We start from the raw sequence: 26,613 nt of genomic DNA on the forward strand, positions 1-26,613 counted from the left end.
TCTTCTCCATGAACTCTTGATCTTACCTCCTCTTATTGCCTCCAGGATCTCCCTCCATCTCTCATCATCTTTTTTATTTCTTTTTTTTTAAAGTTTACTTTGAGAGAGAGAGAGAGAGAGAGAAAGTTGGGGTGGGGCAGAGAGAGAGGGAGAGAGAATCCCAAATAGGCTCCGTGCTGTCAGCACAGAGCCTGATCAGGGGCTCAAACTCACCAACTGTGAGATCATGACTTGAGCAAAAGTAGGATGCTTAAATAACTGAGCCACCCAGGTGCCCCTCATCATCTTTTTTATTTTCAAATTCATCTTCTCCACTGGTATCTTTTTGTAATTTATACCCATGTTCAAGTCTCTACCATCTTAAAAAGACAAAACCAGAATCTTTAAATTCACATATCACTTTTCAGCTGTCTATTCCTTCTTCCAAATTTCTTGAAAGGGGATGGGTCTGCACTTATTTATTCTACTTCCTTATTTTCATTTGTTCAATGTTCTTGCATTGTGGCTTCTGCCCTCATTTTCTGCTGACACAGATCATATCATGAGGATCCAGGCCTTCAATGTTGCCAAATTCAAAGGATACTTTTTTATTGGAAATCTTTGCTGCATTCAATGCTGTTGACCACTTCTTCCTCCTTGAAAGTCTTTCCTCCCTTGGATTTCTTCCATGACATTACTCTTTGCTGATTGTTCTCTTACTGTGTCTTCTCAGTTTTCTTCTTAGCCTTCTTTTCCTCTGCTGGCTCCCCAAATGCTGGTGGTACTCCTAGACTTCACCTCAGTCCTTTTCTCTTCTCACCCTATATCCTCTTCCCAGGAATATACTAAAATAGTTCTGTTCAAGAAGGGCATTAAGCAAGTCCTTGCTAGGCCTAGCATCTGACTTATGAATGCCACTCCATATAATATTTGGAAATATTTTACTCCTTATAGATTTTTCAAATCATAACAACCACCCAGAAGAGGGTTTATTGAATAAACTACAAGAAAAATTGCAATATCAAAGCAATACTTATATACAGTGGTATAAAAGGCTGCCTTTGCATCATTAAGTGTCTTTGCTGCTAATAGAGATGAAAGATCTATTCTTCCATATAGGTGACACAGGTGCCAACTGCCTGGTAATGTTAAATGGCTGGTTTATTAATCCAAAAAGCGTAAAGCCAGTATTCTTGGTATGTGACTTTGGATAGATTTGCTTTTTTTTTTTTTTTAAGTTTATTTATTTATTAATTTTGAGAGAGAGATAGAGAGAGAGAGAGGGAGAGAGGTGTGTGTGTAAGCAGGGAAGGGGCAGAGAGAGAGGGAGAGAAAATCCCAAGCAGGCTCTGCGCTGTCAGTGTGGAGCCCGATGCAGGATTCAAACTCACAAACTGTGAGATTATGACCTAAGCCGAAACCAAGAGTTGAGTGCTTAACCAACTGAGCCATCCAGGTGCCCCTGGATAGACTTGCTTCTAAATAAAGTTTTTTCCTAATAGTTTCAAAGTAATAACTTTAAAAGATTGCTGCCTCAGAGGGATCTACATTGGTCAGAACCACACACTGAGCATCTGAGGCAGTTCATAGGCTATTGATTGCTCTGAGGCCATGGAGAGCATTAGAAATGGAGAAGAGATACAATAGAGAAAGGATGGGTGAAGGACACAGTTTGACTCCCCATTATTCAGGAAGCTTTGCAGACTCACGAAGGGATCAGGGATTCAAGAAGACTGTGTGTAGGTCAAACTGCACTATGTGTGAACTGTACAATTTCCTTTTTTACATCTTAGGTAATTAGACTCCTTTCCCCACCTTCCCCACCCTGTACTGTGTGCCTCTGGTTATCTGAAGAGATTTCCCTGAATACTGCAGCCATCCTACTCAATGGGATTGGGAAGACAAGTATTCTGATTTGTAAATGGGTGATATTTCTGGATTTTCATTTGCTCCAGCAGAAATCCAGAAGTCATCTCTTTATTCATACTTCCATAGCCAATCAATCAAATGATCACTATTTTTGTGAATTCTACCTACTGAATTTTTGTTAAACCTATGCAACTTTCTCCATCCCTACTCCCACCACTATAATTATTTGCTACCTAGACTACATCAATTGCCTCCTAACTGGTCCCCACACTGCCAATTTTGCCCTCCTCCTATCTATTCTCCACTTAGCAGCTGAAGTGATCTCTAAAATACAAGGGGGAACATTCTACTCCCCTGCCTCAAACCCTCTGATAATTATTTATTCCCCTTAAAATAATGTCCAGAACGCTTAGCCTAATATACAAGGCCCTTTTTGATTTGGTACCTATCCACCTTTCTAGCTCATCTAATAAGATGAGAATACTTCTCCATTCTCACATCCATATTGGCCTTCTTGTACTTCTCCTTGGCCTTGGAGTGATTTCCTCTTCTTCTGGATGACCTCCATCTCCTTTACCCCTTCCCCTCTCATAAGTGCCACTGCCTTATAAAAGCCTTCCCAAACCTCCCAGGCCAAATTTAGTCTGCTCCTAGCATCCTGTCCATCTCCTTCAAGATAGTCATGACATTTCTAACCACATGTTAATGTCTCTTTCCCCTGTTATTCAAGTTTTATGAATGTGGGGACAATGCCATGTATTCTTGTTTCTTTACATGTTCCTAGCACCAAGGACAGTGCCTCACAATTATTTGTTGAAAGAAAGAATGAATGAATGAGGAGGACACCCTTCCTCTCTTGGATAATTCTTACTCATCTTTCAAGAACCAAGGTCAGATATTATATCTTCAGATTGGGTTACAGTAAAATCTGATTCATCTTTGGATCCTTAGGTTGTAGGTTGGGACCTGGTACATGGTTCATATATCATAAATGTTTGTCAAGTCATAATAAACTCTTGGCCAGGAATTAATAATTATTGAAACTGAATGATGGGTATATGATGGTTCATTATACTGTTAAGTCTCCTTTTGTATATATTTGAAATTTTCCATAGTAAAAAAATTTAAAACATTCATATTCACCTCAAGTCAAGTGAAAGTGTAGTCAAGGATGATCTTGAGGCTTCTGGCTTGGACAGTCTAGTAGAGGGTGGTGCCATTCACTGGGAAGGGCGAAGTAAACTGTATCCAGGCTACTGTGTATGTGTGTGTCTGTGTATGCGTGTGTTGGGGAGAGTTCTTTTTCACCACAGTGAAACTTCTTAGAAGGCCAATAAAAGGATGAGGTAATGAATTTAGATTTGGACATCTTTAGTTTGAAGTACCTTGAGGGCTTCTCCAGTCAGTTGTTCAATGGTTAGCATTTCCAATAAATTGAAACCTCTGCCTTAGAAGAATGCACCAGGCGAAGATTTCTGGATGGTAACATTCCCCCTCATATCCTTGATGGCCTCCTGGCCGCTGAGAACTATCCCACCATCCAAGGAGTAGTCTGTGCAGCATGGAGCCCCTCCGTACCTTCCTTCCCTCTTTTCACCCACATTCTCCCTTTTTCCTTCCCTCTCATGAATTTCTACCAGGGAGTGATTTATTCCAGACATTCTAAAGCCCTTGGGTGTCGCAGCTTTACCTTCAGCAGCAGGGGTAGAGTGTTAAGAGACATATGGGTTTCAGTCTGATTTCACCACTTACTTGTGACTGCAGTCAAGTCGCTTTACCTTTCTTAATCTCAGCATCTGTCTCTGAAAAATAAGGATAATAGTGGCGACCTCACAGAGCTGGTGTGAGGATGCATGCCTGTAAAAGGTTTAAACACAGAGCCTGGCACAGTGTAAGCGATCAATAAATACGATCTATTATTATTATTATTATTATTGTTACCAACCCTGTGTCCTCATTGCCTCTCCACCAGGACGTCAGGGACTGTTGCCGCAAGAGTGGAGCAGGCTGTCTCCTCGGGGCCCCTCCCCGCGCCGCCGCGGCCCGGCCACCGCCACAGCCGCTCCCGCTCCAGCCTCGTCGGTGCGGCGCGCGCGGGAGTGCGGGCCCTGGGCCCTGCGGGGCGCGCTCGGTGAGTCCGGCGCCTCGCCACAGAGGGCGGTGCCGGGCTGGACAGGGGTCTGTGGAGGCAGGGGCAGAGCTCTGGGACCCGGGGACCCGGGCGCAGGGCTGGCGGCTGACCAGGGCGGCTGGGCCGCGGGGCGCCCTGAGATCCGAGCGTCCCGCAGGGTGCGGCCCTCGGCTAAGCTGCGGCAAGTGTCGCCCGCGACGGGCTCGCGCGCCCGTTCCCGCGCGCGGCCCAAGATGGCGCCCCTCCGTCCAAACCGCGCCCCCCCTCCCCCCCGCCCCGCGCGCGCCTCCGCCGCTCGGGGCGCGGCCCCGCGGCCCGCGCGCTCCAGGGCGGGGGATGTTGTGATGGAGAAGCCGCCGCGGAGCCGGAGCCCCGCAGCCTGAGCCACCTCCGCCACCTGGGCCTGGGGCCTCCCCGCGCAGGTAGGAGCTGCCCCTGCCCGGTCCCAGCCCCGGAGTCCGGATCCCGACCTCCCCAGCGGTCGGCGGACCCCGCAGCCCCTTCCCCACGCGGCCTGGGTCTCCCCCGGCCAGGCCCCATCCTTGCGGGCGGTCCTCCAGCCGCGCACATTCCGACCATCCCCCTTTCTCTCCCTTGTAGGCTCCACCTCGGTCCTCACAATGCCCCCTCCCCGACCTTTACCTGGTGCCCCTCCGGGCTGGAGAGGGGCGAGTATGGGGGACCCGAAACGGGAGCAGGTGGGGGATGGGGGTTGGGGGAGGGGAGGTCAAGGGCTGGGAATGGGACGTGGGGTGAGGTGGACAGAACCCTGGCGGATTTCTCCAGGGTCCCAGGCCTGGAATCTGTCAAGCCGCATTCTGTTGCCCTCGGCGACTAAGGGGTGTGCCTTGGGGCCGGCCGGCTGTGTCCCCAGCTCGGCGAGAAGGCCTAGCACTAGCTGAAACACTCCTCCAGGGCAGCTTTCCCACCGCCAATTCGGAGGTTATTCGGAACGTATTTTGCAACTGCCTGTGCATTTCTTGCATTCCCAGCCCCTCGAGACTAGTCCCAGCTCTCTCTACTCTTTCAAAGCCGAAACCTTGCCTACACTTGCTGTCTTCATTTCCTCACTTCCATTCATTCTTAAAACCTCTTCAATTTGGTCTCTGTCGCGGACACCCACTGAAACTGCTGGAGCCAAGGTCACCGGAGACCTCCAGGTGGCCAACTCCGAAGGACACTTTTCTGTTATCCCCCTTTACCTTTCAGTAGTATTCAGTGGTGTGTGGTAACTGTCCTGGAAGCATTTTCCTGGTTTCTCTTGTCCGGCATTGTCTGCTCCTTCGTGGTCTTCATTTGTTACCTCCTTCCCCCCCCCCCCCCCCCCCTTTAGATGTTGGTAAAGCTTTTAGTTCCATCTTGAGCTATCTTCTCTCATTATGTACTTTCTCCTTGGGTATTTTATTCACTACCAAGCCTTCAAATTTCATATATATATTCTGATGATTCTCAGATGTTTATATCTGGCCCAGACCTCTTTTCTGAACTCCAGATCCAGCTGCCATCATGACATCCTCATTGAAGTTCAACAGAAATTCCAGACCTACAGATCCGAAGCTGAATTATCTTCCCTGTGTTCCCTCTCTACCCTTCTTCCAAACCTGTTCTCCCTTCAGCTTTCAGAAATGGCTACTTTCCAGTCAGTTATCCAAGCTGGAATACTGGGCAACATTCTAGATTAACCTCTCTCACCCTCTGTATCCCTCACCCTCTGTATCTAATGTCACCAAATTCTGTCACATCCACTACCTAATTTTCAGATATTTTCCATTCATTTCACTCTGTTCTCACTGATACTGAATTTAATCTAGGCCAAAACTCTTTTTTTCCCTTCATTGCTCTAATAGCATAACCTCTTGCCTACCTCCCCTTAAATACTCTGAACACAGTGTGATCCTTTAAAAAAAGTGGCATCTATCTGATCAGTTATTCATTCAACAAATATACTTTGAGCACTTTTTATATATCTGGTACTGTGTTAGGCACTGAAGATATAATTATGAGCAAAATAGACTGGGATCTTGTCCCCACAGAGCTGATAATCCAGGAGGGAATCAGAGAAGAGTAAAATCACAAGTGTAATAAATACTGTGAAGGAAAGGTGGATGGTGCCTTGAGAATACATAAAAGCACAAGCTAAACTGGTCTGGGAGATAGAGAGAGGGCCAAGGAAGGCTTCTCTGAGAACATGACATTTGAACTAAGATGTAAAGGATGAGTATCAGTTAGTTAGGCTGAGTGAGGGTTAGCAGAAGGAGGTTCCAGGCAGCAAGGAAAAATCACATGCAAACACCTTGTGAAAGGAGAGAGCATCATGTCTTCGAGGAATCAAAAGAAGGCCAGTGAGGCTGGAGAGCAGAGTGCTGATACTGGAGAGGAAGGCAGAGGCCACACTGAGCAGGACAATTTAGGCCTTGTTAATAATTATGATCTTAAGGTCTTTGTCCTTGGTACAGATTGTGATAGTAGTGGATGTGGAGAGTAGATGAAATCCAGAAATTTTCCTCAGAGAGAAAATTATCAGTATCTGGGGATGGATGGAATGTGGGGAGTGAGGGAGAAGCTAGTGTCAAGGATGGTACCCCTGCTGCACAACCGGAAAGGTGGTTATATCACTCCATGAGCCAGGATCCTAAAGGAAGACTAGTTAGGGTGTGGGAGAGAGAAGCTTAAGCAGGCATGTTTGTCTGAGAGGCCTTTGAGACATCAGATGGAGATGTTGAGTAGGAAGTTGAATGTACATGTTGTGGAGCTCAGATGAAGGGTCTGAAATGGAGATGTAAATTTGGAAATGAGCAGTGTATAGGTGGCATCTGAAGCTATGGGCATGAATAAATACATTGAATATTTGGTGAGAAAGAGTAAAGGGCATAAGAACAAGCCATGAGAAACCCTAGTGTGTGACAGTTGGTAAAGGAAGATGAGCCAGCATAGGGGGCTAAGGAGCCACGGGGCAAGAACTAGAGTGTAGGAAGAAAACCAGGAGATGTAGTGTGGGGAAGCCATGGAGGAGAGCCATGGATGAAAGTTGGATGAGAGGCAGGGTGTTGAGTGGTGTTGAGAGTACAACCAAGATGCTGTGTGGGTTGGATTAGATGACACAGGGTCCTGTTGACCTTGGCAGGTGTTACCGAGGTGTGCTGGGAATGCAGGCAGGGTTGGAGACGGCTGAGCAGTGAGTGTAAGGTGAGGAAATGGCAACAGTGAGTAAAGACAGCTCTTTCAAGAAGTTTGCTTAAGCTGGGGAGAGAGAGCAGCTAGTGGTGCTGGAGGAGCATCTGTCAAGAAACATTCTGTTTTTAAGCTGGGAGATAGTGAATCCCATTGAGAAGGAGAGGTTGATTATATAGAAGAAAAAATGGATAAACAGTGGTAGAAAATTCCTGGAAAGGCATGAAAGGAAGGAGCCAAGTAACAGATGAAGCAGTTGGTCTTAGGAAGAAGGAGAAAGGGGTAGGTGCTGAAGTCAGCAAATTTGTGTTTCTGGACATTCTCCAACTGCTGGCTTCCATTTCCTCTGTGAAGGAGGAGTGGGAGGTCTTCCGCTGGCAGGGAGGGGTGGTACAGGGGGTGGTCCAAGGACAGTTGTGTTTTTGTCTCAACTTAAAGGTCCCTTCCTTGGGGCGCCTGGGTGGCTAAGTCAGTTAAGCATTTGACTCTTGATCTTAGCTCAGGTCTTGATTTCAGGGTCGAGTTCAAGCCCTGCATTGGGTTCCATGCTGGGTGTGAAGTTTACTTAAAAAAAAAAAAAAAAGTCCCTTCACCAAGTTGGGTCTTTGCCGATGTCTAGGCTGGAATAAGCCTCAGACTCCTATAGTGCCCTGTTCCTCCCCCATCACAATACGCCATCATTTATTCAACAAATAGGGAGTGCTTATTGGTGCCAGGGACTGTTCTAGACACTGGCACTACACTGCTAGATTGTGTACATCACTGGGGAGAAACCATTTCTTTATAATTCATCACTCTTCCCCATGCCTACTACAGTGCCTCACAAATAGTAAGCTGGCAGGCTAGAGGACTCTTGACCTTGAATAGGACTCACCCCTACCCCTGTGGTCTGATATCAGCTCCTTCAGGCTTAGTGGCCACTCTTTTAGCTCCTTGCCTTGAGCCAGAATCCATGTGGATCTTTCCATCCTTTGAGAGGGATCAGGGACTCCCAAGGAGAAGGGAGAAGCTGGCATGTGCCCCTTCTTAAAGATACTAGTCATCCTTTGACCTCAAAAACTTAGGTGATGGTACCACACAGTGTCTTGAACCAGGTGCTCAGGCTTCAGTATTTGTTGACAACAGAGCTGCCTCATTTCTCCCCCAGTACTTTCTGCCCTGGTGACCGGAGGGACAGGGATGCCCTGGAGTCGAGCTGGCTCTTCACCGTCTCAGCCTCACAGTATATGTGCCCATCCCAGATCACACCTCCAAGTGCTAAGGAGATTGGTCCCATCCTGACCTCTTAGAAACCTGGAACCATATACTGCTGCTTCAGAGAAGGGCTCATCATCTCCATCATTCTCTGAGTTTGCCAGAGTCATGGGGTCTTCTACATCCTGGAACTCATGGAGATCCGACTATTGAACAGACTCAAGCCAGGATGTTGGTTTATGCTGACTCCATCCCTCCCTTTTTCCCTAGATCTCGGTCCTTGCTGCTCTGGGATTCCTGCCTTCATCATTCTCCAGCACCTTACCTAACACTCCTATTGCCCATCCCCAGCCCACAGGACCACACAAACCTGTCTCAATGTCTGTTGCCACTAGTTCTGGGCCTCCTAATTCCTTTCTTCCCATATCTGTCTCCTCCATCTTTCCCTTCCATCCACACCAAGGGCCCACTCTGTCATAGACGCACAGCACACACTCCTTGGTAATGGGAATGTGAAGTTGAATAAGACTTCACTGGGGCACTGGGTGTCGTGAGACAGAGGAGGGAACAGTCTCCTGAGCATGAGGAGAGAGGACTGAACCAGAAAGGCTCACTGCTTAGGGGCTTTGACTGCTGAGCCAACTTTTGAAACATGAGCAGAGATTCTCACATGGGGACGTAGGATTCCAAGCTGGGGGAGCACTATAAACAAAGAGCCAGGGTTGTGAGGGTACGACCAATTCCGGAATCTGCCATACTTTGTGAGGGTGGAGTGTAAGGTGTGAAAGAAGGAGGGAAGGGGGAGGAGGTCTGAGAGGTCATAGGGATTGGCTCAGGTAGGCTCTTGGTGTCCTGCTAATGAGCACAGACTTTATCCTGAAGGCAGCACTGAGCCATCTAAGTTTTCCAACTGAGGAGTGACACAATCTGGTTTCCATTTTTGGAAGATTACTGTGGTTCTAGGTAGCGGCAGAGCCATTTATTTTTCTCATTTATACCAGTGACCGTGAGTTTGCTTATTGCCCAAGTGGAGCCACACCAAGCAGCCAGCAGTTACATGTGAGGCAGATACACAGACAACATGTTTTCATCTATGCCCCAGACGTATACACAGCATTGTGCTAGGGGCGGAGGAGCTGGGCAGGATGGAAGGGTAGACTATGGCTCCTGCCTCAGGAACGCGCACTGCGCCTGAGAGACAGCAGAATGTTGCTCAGGCAGCCAAAAGCACCTCACCAGCAGCCTTGGCTCAGGGCTCAGAGCTGCACTGAGGTGCAGAGAGACCCGGGGCCAGAGGTTCTGAGGGAAAGAACTCCCCAGTGGGGCCAGGGGGAGAGAGAACTCTCAGGTGAGAAATCAGGGAGAAAGAGCCATATGGTAGGAGTCAGAAAGAGAGGTGTGTGTTGAGGGGCAGTCAGTGAGGGAGAGCTGTGCTGGGGGGAAGGGTCAAGTAGGAAGAGAGGACTCCAAGAGAGGGTATCAGGGAGGGGGAAGGGTGACACAGTAGGAGCTAAGAGGGCCAGGATGAGAGAGAATTGGGTAGTAGTTGGTCAGGGAGAATGACCTGTGAGGTGGTGGCAGGGAGGCTCCAGGAAGTAAGCACTTTATAGTGGGGGGGTCACTGAAGGAGAGCAGCAGAGCAATGGAAGGTCAGGGAGATGCGGAGGGGAGGGTGAGGCCTTAATGGTGGGATTGTTGGGCTATGTGGCTGGAAGGATAGGTAGGCAGAGAAGGTGGTCCACAAAGGGCTTGTAAGGAGATGGGGTCCAAGGGGATAGGAAGTGGGTGCTGTCACTGTGGAACAGGAGATCCCCTCACCTGAAGGGCAGATGGGGTTTAGTTGGGGCACTGTTGAGACACAGTAACATGGCCAAAGTGTGCTTTCTGAAACTGGGAGAGGAGATGATAAAATGGGGCCTTTAGGAGATGGGAGGGTGGAGTTATACATTCATTCAACAAATATTTATTGAATTCTTATTCTGTGCCAAGAGTGTGTTAAGCTCTGAACATATTGCATTGAAAAAAAAAGACAAAATCCTCCACCATGGAACTGAAATTATAGTCATGAGGAGATAATCATAAAACAGATAATAATAATAATGTTGATTAATAGCTTGACAGTCTAGGCACTAGGGAAGGTTTGGGTGTAGCTGAGAGAGGGATTGGTGGCCTTCAGTTTTAAAAGGGTATCAGGGAAAGTGTCACTGAGAAGGTGACAGTTGGATCAAGACCTGAAGGGCTGAAGAGTATAGGTCAAAAGCCCCTGCAATGATCCAGGCATGGGGCATTATAGGAGCTGGCAGATGGAGTAATGCCCATGGTGAGACACTTTATAGAAACAGTCATCAAAATGTAGCTTCAACTGGCCAAAGGAGCCACGGATTGGAACTGAAGGTCCTTCCTCTGTGACCTTCCTTCCTAGGTCCATGCCCTTGAGGGATGGCTCTGCAGCTCATTCTCTCCTATTCTTACAGCCCCTAGTAGGGGTGGGCTTCAGGGCTGGTTGAGCCCAGTGATTTAACAACAATGGGAACACAGCCTGGGGAGCTCACAGTAGGGGGCTGTGGATAGCAATGTGGCAGGAGGAAGGGAGCAGTGAGTGTCCAGTGTCCAGAACACATGAGCCAGTCCCACGCCAGCTGGGTCCCTGGCACAATAAGCACCGGTCGGATAAGCTGGGGGTGGGGATGCACAGAGAGCCATTGTGTGGAGGCTCTGCTGTTGGGAGCGAGGGCAGAGCAGGGGCTGGCTGTACTGTCCCAGAAAGCTCAGGGCTGGGGATTTAGGGCCGGAGTGGACTGTGGGGCCTGGCCCCAGCCTTTGGTGGAGATAGGGTTGAGCAGGTGATGGTGAAGGGGGACAGCAGTTGGGCCTAGTTGTTGTCATGGGAAAATAGCTCACAGGACATGGAGTGGTGGGTGCTGGCCTGCTGTGTGTAAGGGAGATGAGGAGGTGCAGAGCACAGCCCCGGGCAGAAGCAAGGGTGCTGCTATCCAGACCTGGAGGCTGAACATGGTCTCCTCTCCCGACCCCGCAGGATCTGCCAAGGCCATGTCTGTTCCATCGTCACTGAGCCAGTCGGCCATTAATGCCAACAGCCACGGAGGCCCCGCCCTGAGCCTACCCCTGCCCCTGCACGCTGCCCACAACCAGCTGCTCAACTCCAAGTTGCAGGCCACGGCTGTGGGACCCAAGGACCTGCGCAGTGCCATGGGGGAGGGTGGTGGGCCTGAGCCAGGCCCTGCCAATGCCAAATGGCTAAAAGAGGGCCAGAACCAGCTCCGGCGGGCTGCCACGGCCCATCGTGACCAGAACCGCAACGTGACCTTGACCCTGGCAGAGGAGGCCAGTCAGGAGCCTGAGATGGCACCCTTGGGCCCCAAAGGCCTGATGCACCTGTACTCTGAGTTGGAGCTCTCCACCCACAATGCAGCCAACAGAGGGCTCCGAGGATCTGGTCTGATCATCAGCACCCAAGAGCAGGGGCCAGATGAAGGAGAGGAGAAGGCAGCAGGGGAGGCCGAGGAGGATGATGAGGAAGAGGATGAGGAGGAGGAGGAGGAGGACTTGTCTTCTCCCCAAGGGCTGCCTGAGCCCCCGGAGAGTGCGGAGATGCCCCCCAGACCCCAGGCCCTTGCCGACGGTCCCCGAGAGCACAGCAAGAGTGCCAGCCTCCTGTTTGGCATGCGGAACAGTGCAGCCAGTGATGAGGACTCAAGCTGGGCTACCTTATCCCAGGGCAGCCCCTCCTATGGCTCCCCGGAGGACACAGGTACCTTAATGGAGCTTCACTTGGGGAATATGGGAGGGCAATAGAGGCCAGGGCCAGCCTGGGGATGAATCACAGAGCACATGTCCTCAGTCCTCAGCAGACCATATCCAGCCAGGTTTTCCTGAACGAAACCATTCCTGCATTCAGAGTGCTTGCACAAGTTGATAGATCCTCCCGTCATGCACACCCTGATGGATGGTAAACTAGGTGCGTTTATGGAGTACTTACCAGGTACTGCCCTGTGCTCAGCATTATCATATTTAATCCTCACAGTAATGTTGTGAGGTAGAGACTGTTATGATGTCTGTACTACAGATGACAAAAAAAGGAGGCCTGGAGAGGTTAAGTAGCTTTCCTAAAGTCACAGACAGTCTGGGATCACAGTAGAACCGAGTCTAGACCTGAGCTCTTGGCCCTGCATACCCTGCCACTGATGCACACAGCACGATGAACCAGGTGCGCTTGAAACAGGTTTTAACAGGCCGGGTCTGGAGGCAGCAGCAGCACCTCCCCACAGAGGTCTATTTGGAAAGACTGAGGTCGGGGATTATGTGCAGAGACCCCTCTGGGCATTGCAAGGGTACCATTTTGTATCCTTTGTATCAGGAATGGAATATTGACTAAAAGGAAGTAAAGGAAGAATAAACATATTCTTCTTTGTAGGGTGGGTGGGGGGAGAAAATAGATATTAGGACTCCAAAGATTGATCATTAAATGTGTTCTATTTAAGTAAATTGAGTCTCCATATTTGCTCATGTCACATAGAGATGCAGACAGGGCTGAGGAACAAAGGACAGAGATAATGGGCTGTAGCTACTATCCTGGACTTCTGTGGGCTGGGGTGTAAGTAAAGATCAGGAAAGACTCTTGTGTGTGCCTGGCAGCAGGCACCATACCAGGCCCCAAATGGTAGAGCCTTTGCAGGGGGACATGCAGTTCATGGAGGTGAGCAAAGGGCAGTACACCATCCCCTTTCAAAAAACTTGTTACAGACGTTTTCAAACATCTACAGAAGTCGAGAGAATAGAATAATGAGCCCAATTTACCCATGACCCAGTTTCAACAATTATCAACACATGACTAATCTTGGTGCATCCATACCCCCACCTACTCCTGGGCCCTAGCCTAGGTTATTTTGAAGCAAACACTCAAGCCCAAAAGTGTTTACCCATGCATTTCCAAAAAACAAAACTCTTTTAAAAAGATCTACAACATTATTGTCATGAACACAAAATTTTAACAATAATTCCTTAATATTATCAAATATCCAGTTAATGTTTATAATTTCCCAGTTGTTTAATAATGACCCCCAACTCAGCTATTTAAAAAAGTTTTGATTGTTTGAATCAATAACCAAAGAGTCCCAGACCTTTTGGCGGTGGATGTGTATCTTAAATTTTCTTTTGGATCTGTATATTGTTGTTTCATTCCTCTGTCTGTCCTCTATTTTTGCTTGCAGGTTGTTGTTGTTGTTGTTGCTGTCATTTTAAATTGGAGACACTGTGTTTTTTGTCTTGGATTTTCCATGGTCTGGATTTGCAGACGCTCTCGCTGTGGCAGTGTTGAACAGGTTTCTCTTCCCCTAGATTTCCTGTAGATTTGGGAGTGAGTTCCAGAGCCTTGATCAGACTCAGATTTGAGAGGTTTTTTGTGTTTTGCTTTTGCAAGAACACTTCATAGGTGGTATTGAGTACTTCTATCAAAGACAAAGTCTGATTGCCTCTCTTTTTGTGATGTTAGTGGCCTTCGATGGTCATTGCTTGGACCCCCTTTAAAGGGAGCAGCTGCTAGCTACTCCACTCTAGCTTGTTTTTTATAGGGTTGGTGGGGGGAAATGTAGTTGCAGTGGAGCCAGTTCATGCAACTTTTCTAGGTAAATGGAAAACTGGACATTGATGTGAAATATTCCAGTTTCTTTTTTTTTTTTTAATTTTTATTTTAATGTTTATTTATTTTTGAGAGAGAGAGAACGTGAGCAGGGAAGAGGCAGAGAGAGAGAGGGAGACACAGAATCTGAAGCAGGCTCCAGGCTCTGAGCTGTCAGCACAGATCCCGACGTGGGGCTCAAACTCCTGAGCTGTGAGATCGTGACCTGAGCTGAAGTCAGATACTTAACCGACTGAGCCACCCAGGTGGCCCCCCCCCAAATTCTTTTTTTTTAAAAAGCACCATGCAGGCCCCACCAAATCTGAGTCTTGTATCGGTCTATAGGCTGCTGGTTTGCAGCCCCTGTCCTAGCGGTGGGTATGAGTCAGAGGCCTGATTGCTCAGGGGCTGCTAGGATGGTCACTGCAGTAGCTGCCCTTGTGAGTCTTCTGGGAGAAGGAGGATAGAACTGCTGAAGGAGTGGGAAGGGTATGCTGGACACGGGCATCAACCTCAGTGAGAGACAATGGTCAAGGATCAAGCTCTGGTGGAGACTGTGGAAGTTCAAAGTAGTGAGTGGTGTGGGGCCAGCCTAAGGAAGGGGCTGAGTCACTGCTTACTCTTTTGTAATTGTGGTACTATGACCATGAAGGCCACAGAGGAAGTCTGGACTCCTGAAGGAATGGAGTAGAATTGAACAAAAGTATTTTCTCCTTCCCATCTTAGGATCTCCACAAAGTTGTTTATTGAATGCATAAGTGCATGAATAAATGAATGAATGAATGGTGAACGGATGAGCAAAAGAACTTTATTGCCTGTGTTGGGTTCATACTCGGCACCAGGCCTTGTCCTAGATGCTGAGAATGCATTCTACAAGGGACCTGCCCTTATGGTACTCACAGTCTAGTGGGGGAGACAAAGATAAACAGGCAGTTCTGATCAGCATGGTGAGCACTGGGATGGGAGAGATGCAGGAGGGGCACTCAGCCCTGCCTATGTGCATGGTGGGGGGAAAGGGGTGGGCCAGTTTTGAGAAGTGACCTTTACATGGATGCCTGAAGGAGGAGTGGGTCATAGCCAGGTGAAGATTGAGGGAGGGAGGCTGGACTTGGAAAGGATGAGGGGCTTACCAAGCAGGGAGAGAGAGAGACAAGGAGGGAGCGGGGGTGATCGGAGATAAGGCTGAGGGGCAGAGGCTAGGGGCTCATAACAGCACCCAAACCCTAGGAGTTTAAGTTCTATCCTGAGAGCAAGAGAAAACAATTAGGAATATTAAAGTGGAGAGTAGTTTAGCATTTTGGAACAATCAATTTTGGGTTGTAGTGTGCAGCCCAGATTGGTGGAGATGAGGTTGGAGGAGGGAGCCCACCTGTGAGGCTGTTGCAGTGATCTGGGTAAGAATTCCAGGTAGTAGCTTGGACTACTGTAGTGACATGGGAGTGGAGAAGAGGAGAGAACATTATGCGATTCATTGACTCCTGAGTAAATGGCCTCTCCTGGTTTCACCATGAAGGTGTGCATGGATGAATGAATGAACACAAACCTTTGAATTCGTGCGTGAGTGCCTGAATGAGTTGATGCAGGAGTGAAGATTCCTGAAAAAAATGTGTGCATGTGGCAGCAAAGGCCTGAGTGGGGCTGTGCTTGGAGGGAGATGTGCCAGGCTCCAGAAGGGCCTCCCAGATGGTCAAAGCGGGGAGAGCGGCCCCTCCAGGACAGATCGGAAGGATGAAGCTCTTTGAAGCAGGAAGGTACAGGCTACCAGGGATGGCAGATGGATTGGTATGTGTGACTCAGTCAGAAGATGGTGAATTGGTCTCCAGATTCAAAAGGTGTATGACCCTTCATGAAGAAGGGTGTGGCTGTGTAAGGCATGGTTGCCCTGGGTGTTGGTGTTCCTGAAAGGTTTGATAGGAGAGCCCTGAAGATGATGGAGGGCTCCTGGGGAAGAGCAGGCATTCTAATTCCCTGGGGCCTCAGGAGAAGGGAGGGTGGAGGGAGAAGAGGTGGTAATGGCTACCTAGAAGGCTGGACAGGCAAGAAGAGCCCCTCCTCTGTGAACCCACCTCACTTGGAAGCTGAGGGTGGTGAGATATCTTGCTCAAATAAATGACTCTCACATTAGGTGTGCATCCACCTTGGGTATCCGCGCCTGCTCCCAGTCTCTCTGTGCCCGGTTGCCCAGCAGCCTGGGTCTGGGGACTGCCTGTATCCTCACTGCTGCCTCTTGGACCAGTCAGGATTCCTGGTTTCCTTGGTAACGGGAAGCACGTCAGCAGTCTGGGCGCTCCCAGCCATCCTGGTGCTGCGGTTGCCGAGGAGACGCTGCAGCCTAGCTGGGCCCTGGCAGGTGAGGGGGGCTGTGATGGGAAGCCCCAAGCCCAACCTGAAGCTTGCTAGGGCCCAGCCCTTAAGGCCCACTTTTGGCCTCAAACTGCCGGGCAGGTTCTGGGCCCGGGAGGGAGCTCTGGGAGCCCTGAAGCCACACCCTTTTTGTTCTGAGAGGTACAGGCTTTGCAGGGCCCCAGGTGGCTGGGGTATTCCCGAGGGGTTGAGCTTCCTGGTGTCCCCAAGAAAAGGTTTAACTGTGGTGCTGTGGCGACTGCTGCTGCTGCGAGGTGGGATGGAGATTCAGGATTGGGGGAGGGGAGCCAGGATTAGAAAGAAGAGATGTAAGCAGGATGGGCTGGGGTCTTATGAGGACCCTCCATCCCCACACCAAGGAGGTCCCCTCCTGTGGTGGTCCTGGCCCCTCCTTGGCGAGCGCCAGGCGGGGGAGGATCTTGCCTGGCAGGCGCTCTGCCCTGGTGAGAAGGGGGTGGGATGAGCTTTCCTCTGCAGCCCAGCACCAGGCTGTGAGCCCAGCTGTCTGGGCTGGAGGGGCTGTGAGGAGGGAGGGTGGAGACAGGAGGGGCTGGGAACCAGCGCCATGTTCTCCCAGGACTTTTTCCTGGCCATCATCCTGCAGGACAGCAGTCCAGGTGAGGGGTGGCATGGGGCTGGGCATAATGTGGGGTGGGGCTGGGTAGGAGGAGAGGCAGAGGAGGCATAAGCTGGGCCACAGAGCTGGAGTGGTGTGGCTCTGCTAGGGGACGAAGAGTGTATGTCACAGGTATGTGTGCATGTGCATGAAATATTTGCCTGCGTCTGTGTGTGGTAAAGGGTCTGGGTGTGAGTGTCTGTGGTATCTGCACACGTGTGGCAGAGGTTGAGTGTGCACTCACTATTTGTGTGGTACCCACACATGCTGGGGGTTGTTGTGGGTGTGGTCTCTGCGCACATGTGGTGGGAGCTGATATATATAACTGTGTGTGTGCACACCTCTGTGTATGGTGTCTGCATTAGTGTATGGCTGGAGTTGGTGTGTGTATGTATGTTTTTGCCCTTGCACATGTGGGTGCCCCTGACTTTGATACCTGCCGTCTATATTGGCATTTTCTATGTGTGCACATCCTTGTGTTTCTGTGTTTCTGTGGCTGCACAGGTGTGTAGTAGGGCTTGTATGTGTTGTGTGCCTGAGTGCACATGTGTGTGCAGGAGCTGATATGTGTGTGCACCTGAGATATGGATATGTATGATAGGAGGTCAGTTGGGGTCACCCAACCTCCCTCCTTCTCTCTGCCTTCCTCCTTCCCTCTATGTAGCCACATTAGCTAGGCGCAGGGTCCAGGGGGAGACCTGAGTCATGTCCCCTGCGGGTGGTCCCCCATGTTGTGATTCCAGACTGCAGGCTCTAGGAGGAAGCAGGAACCTTGTGCTGGAGCCCTCCCCTCATTCCTCCCTCTGTACAGTGGAGTGTCAGTGAGGGGACTGGGCATAAGTACCCACTGCTTGTTGGGTGGGCACACCCTCATCAGCACCCCCCAACCCGGCAGATTCCTTCTGGAACCCCAACGCCTTCGAGACGGATTCCGACCTGCCGGCTGGATGGATGAGGGTCCAGGATACCTCAGGGACCTACTACTGGCACATCCCAACAGGGACCACCCAGTGGGAGCCCCCGGGCCGGGCCTCTCCTTCACAGGGGAACAGCCCCCAAGAGGAGTCTCAGGTGAGCTCACAGGTTTTTTGTCCAGGGATGGAGGGGTGGTGCTGCTGGAGCAAGATGAGCCACCCATTCATTGCTCCCATCCCTCTTCCTAGCTCACTTGGACAGGCTTTGCCCATGGAGAAGGCTTTGAGGATGGAGAATTTTGGAAGGTGAGGGGACCTGCTTTATAATGGGGGAACTGGAGAGGGGGCATCATTTTGGTCCTGACTCCTCTCACCCCTTCCCAAGGATGAACCCAGTGAGGAGGCCCCTATGGATTTGGGGCTGAAGGACCCTGAGGAGGGGACATTGTCCTTCCCAGCTCAGAGCCTCAGGTGAGTGGGAGGGCATAACACAGTGGGCTAGCCGGGGGATGGATCTCTCTGGGAGAGGCCTTGGGACAGTTCCCTGTTTGGTGATCCATACTAAGTGTTACCATCTTCCTCCAGCCCAGAGCCATTACCCCAAGAGGAGGAGAAGCTGCCTCCACGGAATGCCAACCCAGGGATCAAGGTTTGTTCAAGACCAATGCCCATTCCTCAGGCTGGAGCTCCTGTGTGTGTGGGAGACCCCCCTCATGTCATGTTCTGGGAGTATCTCTGGTCTCAGTAAGCTCTCCAGGTCCTGAGTTAGGAGCTCCTCTAGTCTTAGCACAGACCCCTGTGTCAGGACCAGAGGCATGTCAGTGTTTAACTCAACCAGCCCAGTGGCTTGGCGGGGGTGGGGTGGGGATCCATCCAGGCTTGGCTCAGATGCTTCCTTGTACTAGCAGCGGTCTCCTCTGAGACCAGCACCCCTCCCACCAACCATATCCTGTTTGGGGAGCTCAACATACCCTCCCAGATTCCATGTTCTGAGTCAGGAACTCCTCTGCTCTCAGCAGGAGAGTGTCCCATGTTGGGGGTCCTCCGGTTCTAGCTCAGACCCTCTACCTCCCACCCCCTCTTCTGTGTCTGGCAGTGTTTCGCCGTGCGCTCCCTAGGCTGGGTGGAGATGACCGAGGAGGAGCTGGCCCCTGGACGCAGCAGTGTGGCAGTCAACAACTGCATCCGTCAGCTTTCCTACCACAAAAACAATCTGCACGACCCCATGTCTGGGGGCTGGGGGGAGGTGAGGGCTGAACTGGCAGGTGTGGTACAGTGGAGAAGGGAAGGGAGCTGTGAGGGAGAGGAGAGCTGGGCTGCCTGAGCAACGGCGGGGTGATGGAGGTGTCAGCCCCCCAAGTGACAGCCCTGTGACATGGGTGTGTGATCCCAGGTTGGGGCCTTGGGAGATGGTTTCTAACAGTGACTGGATGTTAAAAGGAGTCACATAAGAGATGACAGATGTGACCTCTACTAGAGTGAGGCTTGCATGGTGGGTGGTCCAACGCCAAGGTTGGGGGTGCCCTGAGCTGGAGGTGGCAGAGATCAGCACCTCCCCAGCTGGGGCTCCACTGAGTGCTTGCTCTCTGGGCCCACAGGGAAAGGACCTACTGCTACAGCTGGAGGACGAGACACTAAAGCTGGTGGAGCCACAGACTCAGGCCCTGCTGCATGCCCAGCCCATTGTCAGCATTCGCGTGTGGGGCGTCGGGCGGGACAGTGGAAGGTGGGAGCTGGGCCTGGGATCCTAGGGCGGGGACTCATCCATCAGTCAGAGTGGGGGCTCTCCTCCCTAACTTTATTCTTTGCCTCTCTTGTGCTGCCGGACCCAGAGAGAGGTACTTATGCCTAATTTACCTTCCTGTTCCTCCTCCCACACTTGGACCAGACACCTCAAAGCACCTGAGGTCCCCTATTCTGCCCTGCCCCTTCCTGCCCGCTGTGCTCACCCATTTTCCCCTCTTCAGCATGCTTGCCTGTCTACCCATCAGCCAGAAGGCAGCACCCACAGGACACCATCCCGAGGCTGGAAGCCCTGAGGAGCTGCGATGGACAGGGAGGGTGTGGGTTTGTAGGGATGATGCCTCGCACTGGATGGCACTGGGAGACACTGAGGTGCCCCTCCCCCAACAGGGACTTTGCCTACGTAGCTCGTGATAAACTGACCCAGATGCTCAAGTGCCACGTGTTTCGCTGTGAGGCACCTGCCAAGAACATCGCCACCAGCCTGCATGAGATCTGCTCTAAGGCACGGCCCCCTCCACTCCTTGGACTAGCTGCCACCTTTGCTCTACAAGGATGTGGGTGGGGTCACTGAGTTGGGGTGGGGGGGCTCCAGGGCAATGAAGCCCTAATGGATTCTCCCTCGCTCCTCCCCTCCGCTTCTCCCTTCCTCAGATCATGGCCGAACGGCGTAATGCCCGCTGCTTGGTAAATGGACTCTCCCTGGACCACTCTAAACTTGTGGATGTCCCTTTCCAAGGTCAGTGACACAACTTTTCCAGATCCAGCTCAACTGTGTTAGCAAAGGTGCGGTGACTCAAGAAAAGGCATGTGCTACTACATGAACATGATAAAAAATGGGCACATGGAGACTGAATTCTTTGGAGCAAATAAGTGAAGGGACTCTGGTTAAAGGCAGATGGGGAAGGGGTGGAGGTGAGGACTTGGCTGGGTGCATGTCCAGCTTATGCCCTCGTGGTGGGGACTGGGGGGTGAGCAACACCTGCCACCACAGTTGATCCTCCTTTTCTTTTCCACAGTGGAATTCCCAGCACCCAAGAATGAGTTGGTACAAAAGTTCCAAGTCTATTACCTGGGGAACGTGCCTGTTGCTAAACCTGTTGGTATGTGTGTTCTTTACCTAGGGACCACCAACACTGATCCCAAAGCAATGCTCCCACCTTCTGCCTCCCAATACCTCTTTTATCAGACCTTCCTCATGCTTGATGTCACCTTGCCCTTTAAAGGTACACCTCCTGTACCTCTGTCCCATCTGCACTCTGTGTCCTGCCTATAGCAGCAATTGGCATGCCTTTATGGAGTGTGAACCAATGAACTAGGCAAGGGAGACCAACTCTTGCATCCCGTGGAAAAACTTTGATTGGGTTGGGAGGTAGGTCTTAGATGACTGGAAACACCAAGTAGCAGCTGGGAGCTGGGTTTGGTATTACAGCACTATGAGCTGTGAGCACCTAGAGAGGAAGCAGTGAGCATAATTGTGAGATGCTTTATTGTTTGTGAAGTACTTCTATATATGTCATTTAAATTTTATTTTTATTTTTTTAATGTTTATTTTTTTGAGAGACACACAGAATGCGAGTTGGGGAGAAGCAGAGAGCAAGGGAGACACAGAATCTGCAGTAAGCTCCGGCTCTGAGCTGTCAGCACAGAACCCGATGGGGGGCTTGAACTCGTGAACTATGAGATCATGACCTGAGCCTAAGTCGGATACTTAACCGACTGAGCCACCCAGGTGCCCCTTTGTCATTTAAATTTTGATGATCCTATGAAGTTGGGATTTTGGTAATACCCATTTTGTAGATAAGGGGACTGAGAGTAGAAATCTGGTTCTCACTTATATTTCCAGTGCTTTCACAGTACCTGTTATTTATTTGTTCATTTGGCTAACAAATACCTATAAAGCCTACCATGTGCTAGGTCCTGGGAGAACAATGGCCACAGCTTTCATGGAGGTTACAGCAGAAAAAAAAAGGAATTAATCAAATAATCATATTAATAATAAATGTGTAATTACAAATGAACATTCATTGAAAGAAAGTAGCAAGGTGCTATAAAACTTGTAACAGAGGAACTTCATTTTGTTTAGAATGTCAAAAAAGACTTTCTTGAGAAAGTGACATTTGAACGAAGACCAAAAAATGAATAGGAGCTAATGTGGCAAAATGGGATAGAGATGAGAATAAAGCAGGGGAAGATCATTCCAGGCAAAATGAACAGTGTAGGGGAGGACCCATAGTGGAAGGCATTTTGGTACTTCAAAGGCATTGAGAGAAGATGATTGGTGCCAGATGACGCTGGGAGCTGGGTAGCAGTCAGACACTGTGGGACCCCATAGGCCATGTTAATGATTTGTCTTCATCCTAAGAACAGCAAGGAGCTATAGAAGAGTTTTCAGGAGGCACTTGGCATAATCAGATTAGAATGTTGTAAAAGCTTGCTTTGGCTATGCCATGGAGAAAGATGTTTAGCAGGTGGAAGTGGACGTGAAGAACTCAGTTGAGAGGGTCTTGGAGTAGTCATGGCTGGTAAGAAGAGTATTGTGGACTATGGTGGAGCTGAAGAAGAGTGTGCAGATTCAAGAGATGTTTAGACAATTAAAATCAAATATCTTGGTGATTGACTGAAGGTGGGACGAGGGACAGAGGCATTCAGGCTGACTCCTGACTTCCTGGCTTTGGGAACTAACTGGATGGTGATGTCATTCTCTAAAGGTAGCAGACTTTGGAAGAGGCCAGTTTTGGTATAGAGATTGGAGTTCAGTTTTGGACATGCCAATTTTGATGTGCCTTGGGGAAGCTGAGTGGCAAACTCAGGTTGGCAGCTGAATTCACAGAGGAGAGGTCTGGGTTGCAGATTCAAATGTGGCATTATTGGGTTATAGAGGTAATCAAAGCCATGAGTGTAGAGAAGACTGACCCCCGAAAGTAGGCAACCCACAGTGAAAAGAGAAATGAGGCTAGGCTTAGCTTTTAGGTCCTCCAGCATTTAATGGACAGTACAGGAGGATGAAGTTGACAAGGATAGTGAGAGCAGCAGGAGAGAGGCCAGAGGAAAAAAAGAGACTGCTTCAAGATGTGGTCAGTTGTCACATCAAAAGATACTTAGGAAGAACTCAAAAGTGTTTGGTGAATGGATAAACAAATCAAAGAATGAATGAGACTTGCTTCAAATGACATGACCAGGACATGGTAGACCTAGGACTCAAACCTGGTCATCTTCAATTCTCTGCTCTTCCCCTCAAACAATACTGACTTTAATGACCAGCATCTTATATCCAATGAAGGAACCCTTCTTGGAAAGGATGGGGATTGAGGTGGGGTTTGAAAGAAGGCCTGGATTTGCAGCGGGCAATTGGTATTCCAGTTAGGTTCAATGGCACTGCCACAGACATGGAGCTGGAGGTGAGAAAATCATGTTCAGGGAGCAGGAAGGAAGCTTGGCTGACCTCTTCACCTTTGCTTTCGTTTCTTTCTGCCTTTCACCCTCAACTTTCAAACCCTCATTGCCTCTTCCAGTTACTACCCCTACTCTCTTGTCTTTCTGCCACCTTACGTAGGTTCTCATAATGATGAAGCAAGCATCTGCAATCCTTGACGCTCCTCTGCTGCCTGTCACCTTGATGGGTCTGCTCTGTTGAGTCCCTAACCTCACTTCTTGGTTTGTCTTATGCTCCCTTTGTAACCTCTAGGAGTTTAGCATTGGCCCCTCCTAAAGCTGCAATATTCACTCAATCATTCATTTATTCAATGAATAAGTATTGAATGCCTGATTTGTGCCAGACACTATTCTAGGTTCTTGGTATACATGAATGAACAAAACTGACAGACTACTGCCTTCAGGTAGCTGACATTCTAGCCAGGAGAGAGAGGCAATAACAAAATTACATACTATGTTGGAAGGCAACAATTGATCTGGAAAAAAAAATGCACAGTAGGATAAGGGGTATTGGGAATGCAGGGCTGGGGTTCAGGGTGTAGGTTTCACTCCTGAGTTGTTACCAAATATGGCAGACTTTCTAGGCCACTTGCTCCACTACTTTCCCCCGCTCCACGCTGATCCTCCCCCTCCTCTGAGGCCAGGCCCCATCCCCACAGCCCCATGAGCTTGTTAAGCTGTTTGACTTCGATATCTTGTCCACACTCATGGTCTTCAGGAGTTTCCATTGAGTGGTATAAATGTCGAAAACACCACAGCCCTTGGCAGTCGGATCTGACCCACTCAGGACTGCCTGTGTTGTCACCGTTCTGTGGGCTTCTAGGTTCCTCGGTTATGCCAGTTTGGATGCATTTGCCCATGTTGCCTTCAGGGTGACTTGCTCGTACATCTGGAATTTCTTCTGTGCTAGGGTTGGGGACATGGGGATGAATTAAACTTGGCTTCTGTTCTTGAGATGGTCACAGCCCAGTATGGAGAAAGGTTTTCTAGCAGTTACCAGATGTGCTAAGAGTTGTTCCTGCAACATCCTCTCTCTTCCTTGCAGCAGGGAAGGCTTCTGAGCGGGACTTGGATGAACCCCAAAGGATGAGTATCGGGAGTTTCTCAGTCAAGAGGGAAAGGGTACTCCAAACCGAAGCTTTTCCACAGTTGCAGCCTGTGTCCCTTGAGGGCATCCTCTTCTCTTACTCTGCATTCCCCATTTGCCTAGTAGGGCATTTGCCAGGACTAGATGTTAATAAATGCTACATAAATCATTTGAAGCTCCGGGAGCAGTAAAATATGAGGCTTGACAGCTCAGATGAGGCCAGTTTTTGGAGGACATGCATGCTTGGGAGAGGAGTTTGGCCTTGATCCAGTCAGAGGTGAGATGAGCAAGGCCAAGATGAGGGAGGACTTTCGAGGAAGACATTTGTCCTCTTCCTTGTCCTCTGCCCAAAGAGGGTCCATGTAGTCTGCTCCTTTGGGAGCCCGAAGGCACTGAGAGGGGCAAGAGGGCCCAGGAGTGGCCCACAGGGCTGCATGCCTCCACGTAGGCACTGCTTATTCTAACCTTTTAGCTGCGAAGGTAAAGACCAGTAGATCACACTGCCTGTTCATGAGTAGTGCAGGGACCAGCACCCATGCAGCACCATGCTATGTGCTTCTCCTGCCATGGTTTTCTGCTGAGTGCAGGCAAAAGTGGGATGCAGGAGTGAAGTGTTGAATAACAGTTTGAGATGGAGGAAACCACTGTGTTACAGAGGAAGTTGATTGATCTAAAAAACCAGGAATCTTGCATTACTTCCTTTGAGCACATTATAGAAATTACTGAATCCAACTAAGATTTGACATTCCTTCTACTTCTGAAAACTAGGAATATAAAGAAGGGAACTTTAAGCATTAGTTTCCTTATCTGTAAAATGGTAATAAAAGAACCAATTGGGAGATTGTCATAGGTGTAAATGCAATTGTGCACTATAATGATGTAGCACGGTGGGACACAAAAGTCAACTTACCTCAAGTGGATACAAAACAAACCAAAGTTTGGGTCTTGGGAGAGGAGTGGCCTTTAGGGGCTGATTTGAGAGTTGTTGTAGTGTGACGTAGTTGAATGTCTGAATGTGGGTGAACACTGAGCCAAGATGTGGGGAGGTCAGAGCTTTGGGGGATCAGCTTATTTAGGAGGCTGAAGGAAGAGTCAGAATCAGGTGAAGAAAACCAAGCCTAGGATTCAATATTGAAGAAACCAGAAAAGTGCTAAATTACTGAAGCCAAGTAAGAGGGTACCAAGGAAGGGATATCTGTGCAGCATTGTACAGGGCTGTAAACTGGTGAAATGGGGATGGAGCAAAGGACCTGGGGTAAACTCTCCCCACCCCTAGTGGTATCATGTTTGTGTCCATATCTTCCAGGGGTAGATGTGATAAATGGGGCCCTGGAGTCAGTCCTGTCCTCTAGTAGCCGTGAGCAGTGGACCCCAAGTCACGTCAGTGTGGCCCCTGCTACCCTTACCATCTTGCATCAGCAGGTAAAGACTGGGATGGGAGAAGGCATGGCTGTGCCTCGCCATGGAGGGGAGCCTGGGGTGGTGGGGGAAGAGCTGCCAGTAAGGTGGATGTGCTCAGTGGAAGAGAGGGTTGGGCTGTTCCTTTCTAACTGGGCTCCCTCCCTCCAGACGGAAGCAGTGCTGGGGGAATGTCGGGTGCGTTTCCTCTCCTTCCTGGCTGTGGGCAGAGATGTCCACACATTTGCATTCATCATGGCTGCCGGCCCAGCCTCCTTCTGTTGCCACATGTTCTGGTGCGAGCCTAATGCTGCCAGCCTCTCAGAGGCTGTGCAGGCTGCCTGCATGGTAAGTGGGTAGGGTGATGGAGTGGTGATGCCCACCCCACATGGGGCAGGCTGGAGAGTGACTGCCGCACCTGCCTCTTTGCAGCTCCGCTACCAGAAGTGTCTGGATGCACGCTCCCAGGCCTCCACCTCCTGCCTCCCGGCACCCCCTGCAGAGTCCGTTGCCCGCCGTGTAGGGTGGACTGTCCGTAGGGGCGTTCAGTCGCTGTGGGGTTCCCTCAAGCCCAAACGCCTGGGGGCCCATACCCCCTGAAGTCCTCAGTCCTCCCTCCACCTGCTTGCATTGGGCCCCAGGGAACTCAAGGGTATGGGGCAGGGAGGGGCCCTAGAGGCTATTGTTAGGCCTCAGGCCCCCTCAAAGCTGCCCCTCCCTAGTAGCTGGGATTCCCTGCCTAGGGGCTGGGGAGAGAGAGACCTAATCCCTTCGGGGAAATGACAATATCGGATTGATAAGAGGAGCAAGAAGCAAGGCCAGCCCCAGGCTCTCCACCCCCATGTTTCAGGTGGAGCAGGAGGAACTGGTCTAGGCCAGGCCCTATCTTGGTAGGGTCTGGCAGGGGCAGAAGGGGGACTGGTCCAGGCATGGGTCCCCTCCCCACTGTTCCATGGGCACCTCTGCTGTACTGATATCACTAATAAAGTCTGTCTGCCCTGCTAAGGTGTGTGCCTTCCTGTGCCTGCACCATACCATCACCCCCAGTACCCTGATCCCTCAGTTAGGATTATA

General features: G+C 50.1%; 1 protein-coding gene across 5 annotated transcripts; it reads left to right on the forward strand.

Moving 5' to 3' along the window:
* Positions 1–3,847: 3,847 nt before the first annotated feature.
* APBB1 (amyloid beta precursor protein binding family B member 1) lies at positions 3,848–26,544 on the forward strand. Of its 5 annotated transcripts, none has more exons than XM_060605845.2 (15): positions 3,872–3,979; positions 11,382–12,116; positions 16,219–16,332; positions 17,858–18,033; positions 18,126–18,182; positions 18,262–18,347; positions 18,462–18,525; positions 18,973–19,122; positions 19,475–19,602; positions 20,010–20,124; positions 20,274–20,358; positions 20,639–20,722; positions 25,448–25,563; positions 25,711–25,887; positions 25,972–26,544. In XM_060605845.2, exons 2-15 carry the CDS (start codon positions 11,396–11,398, stop codon positions 26,137–26,139), a joined length of 2,241 nt encoding a protein of 746 aa, XP_060461828.1. In that variant the 5' UTR covers positions 3,872–3,979; positions 11,382–11,395; the 3' UTR covers positions 26,140–26,544. The 5 variants fall into 5 exon arrangements, with proteins under 5 accessions (XP_081646448.1, XP_060461829.1, XP_060461828.1 ...); XM_060605848.3 differs by lacking the exon at positions 3,872–3,979 and adding an exon at positions 4,030–4,401; XM_060605846.3 differs by lacking the exon at positions 16,219–16,332 and having other exon boundaries at positions 3,854–3,979.
* The last annotated feature ends 69 nt before the right edge of the window (positions 26,545–26,613 follow it).

This window comes from Panthera onca, chromosome D1, assembly GCF_046562875.1.
Source record: "Panthera onca isolate mPanOnc1 chromosome D1, mPanOnc1 haplotype 2, whole genome shotgun sequence".
In the NCBI taxonomy this organism is placed as follows: domain Eukaryota; kingdom Metazoa; phylum Chordata; class Mammalia; order Carnivora; family Felidae; genus Panthera; species Panthera onca.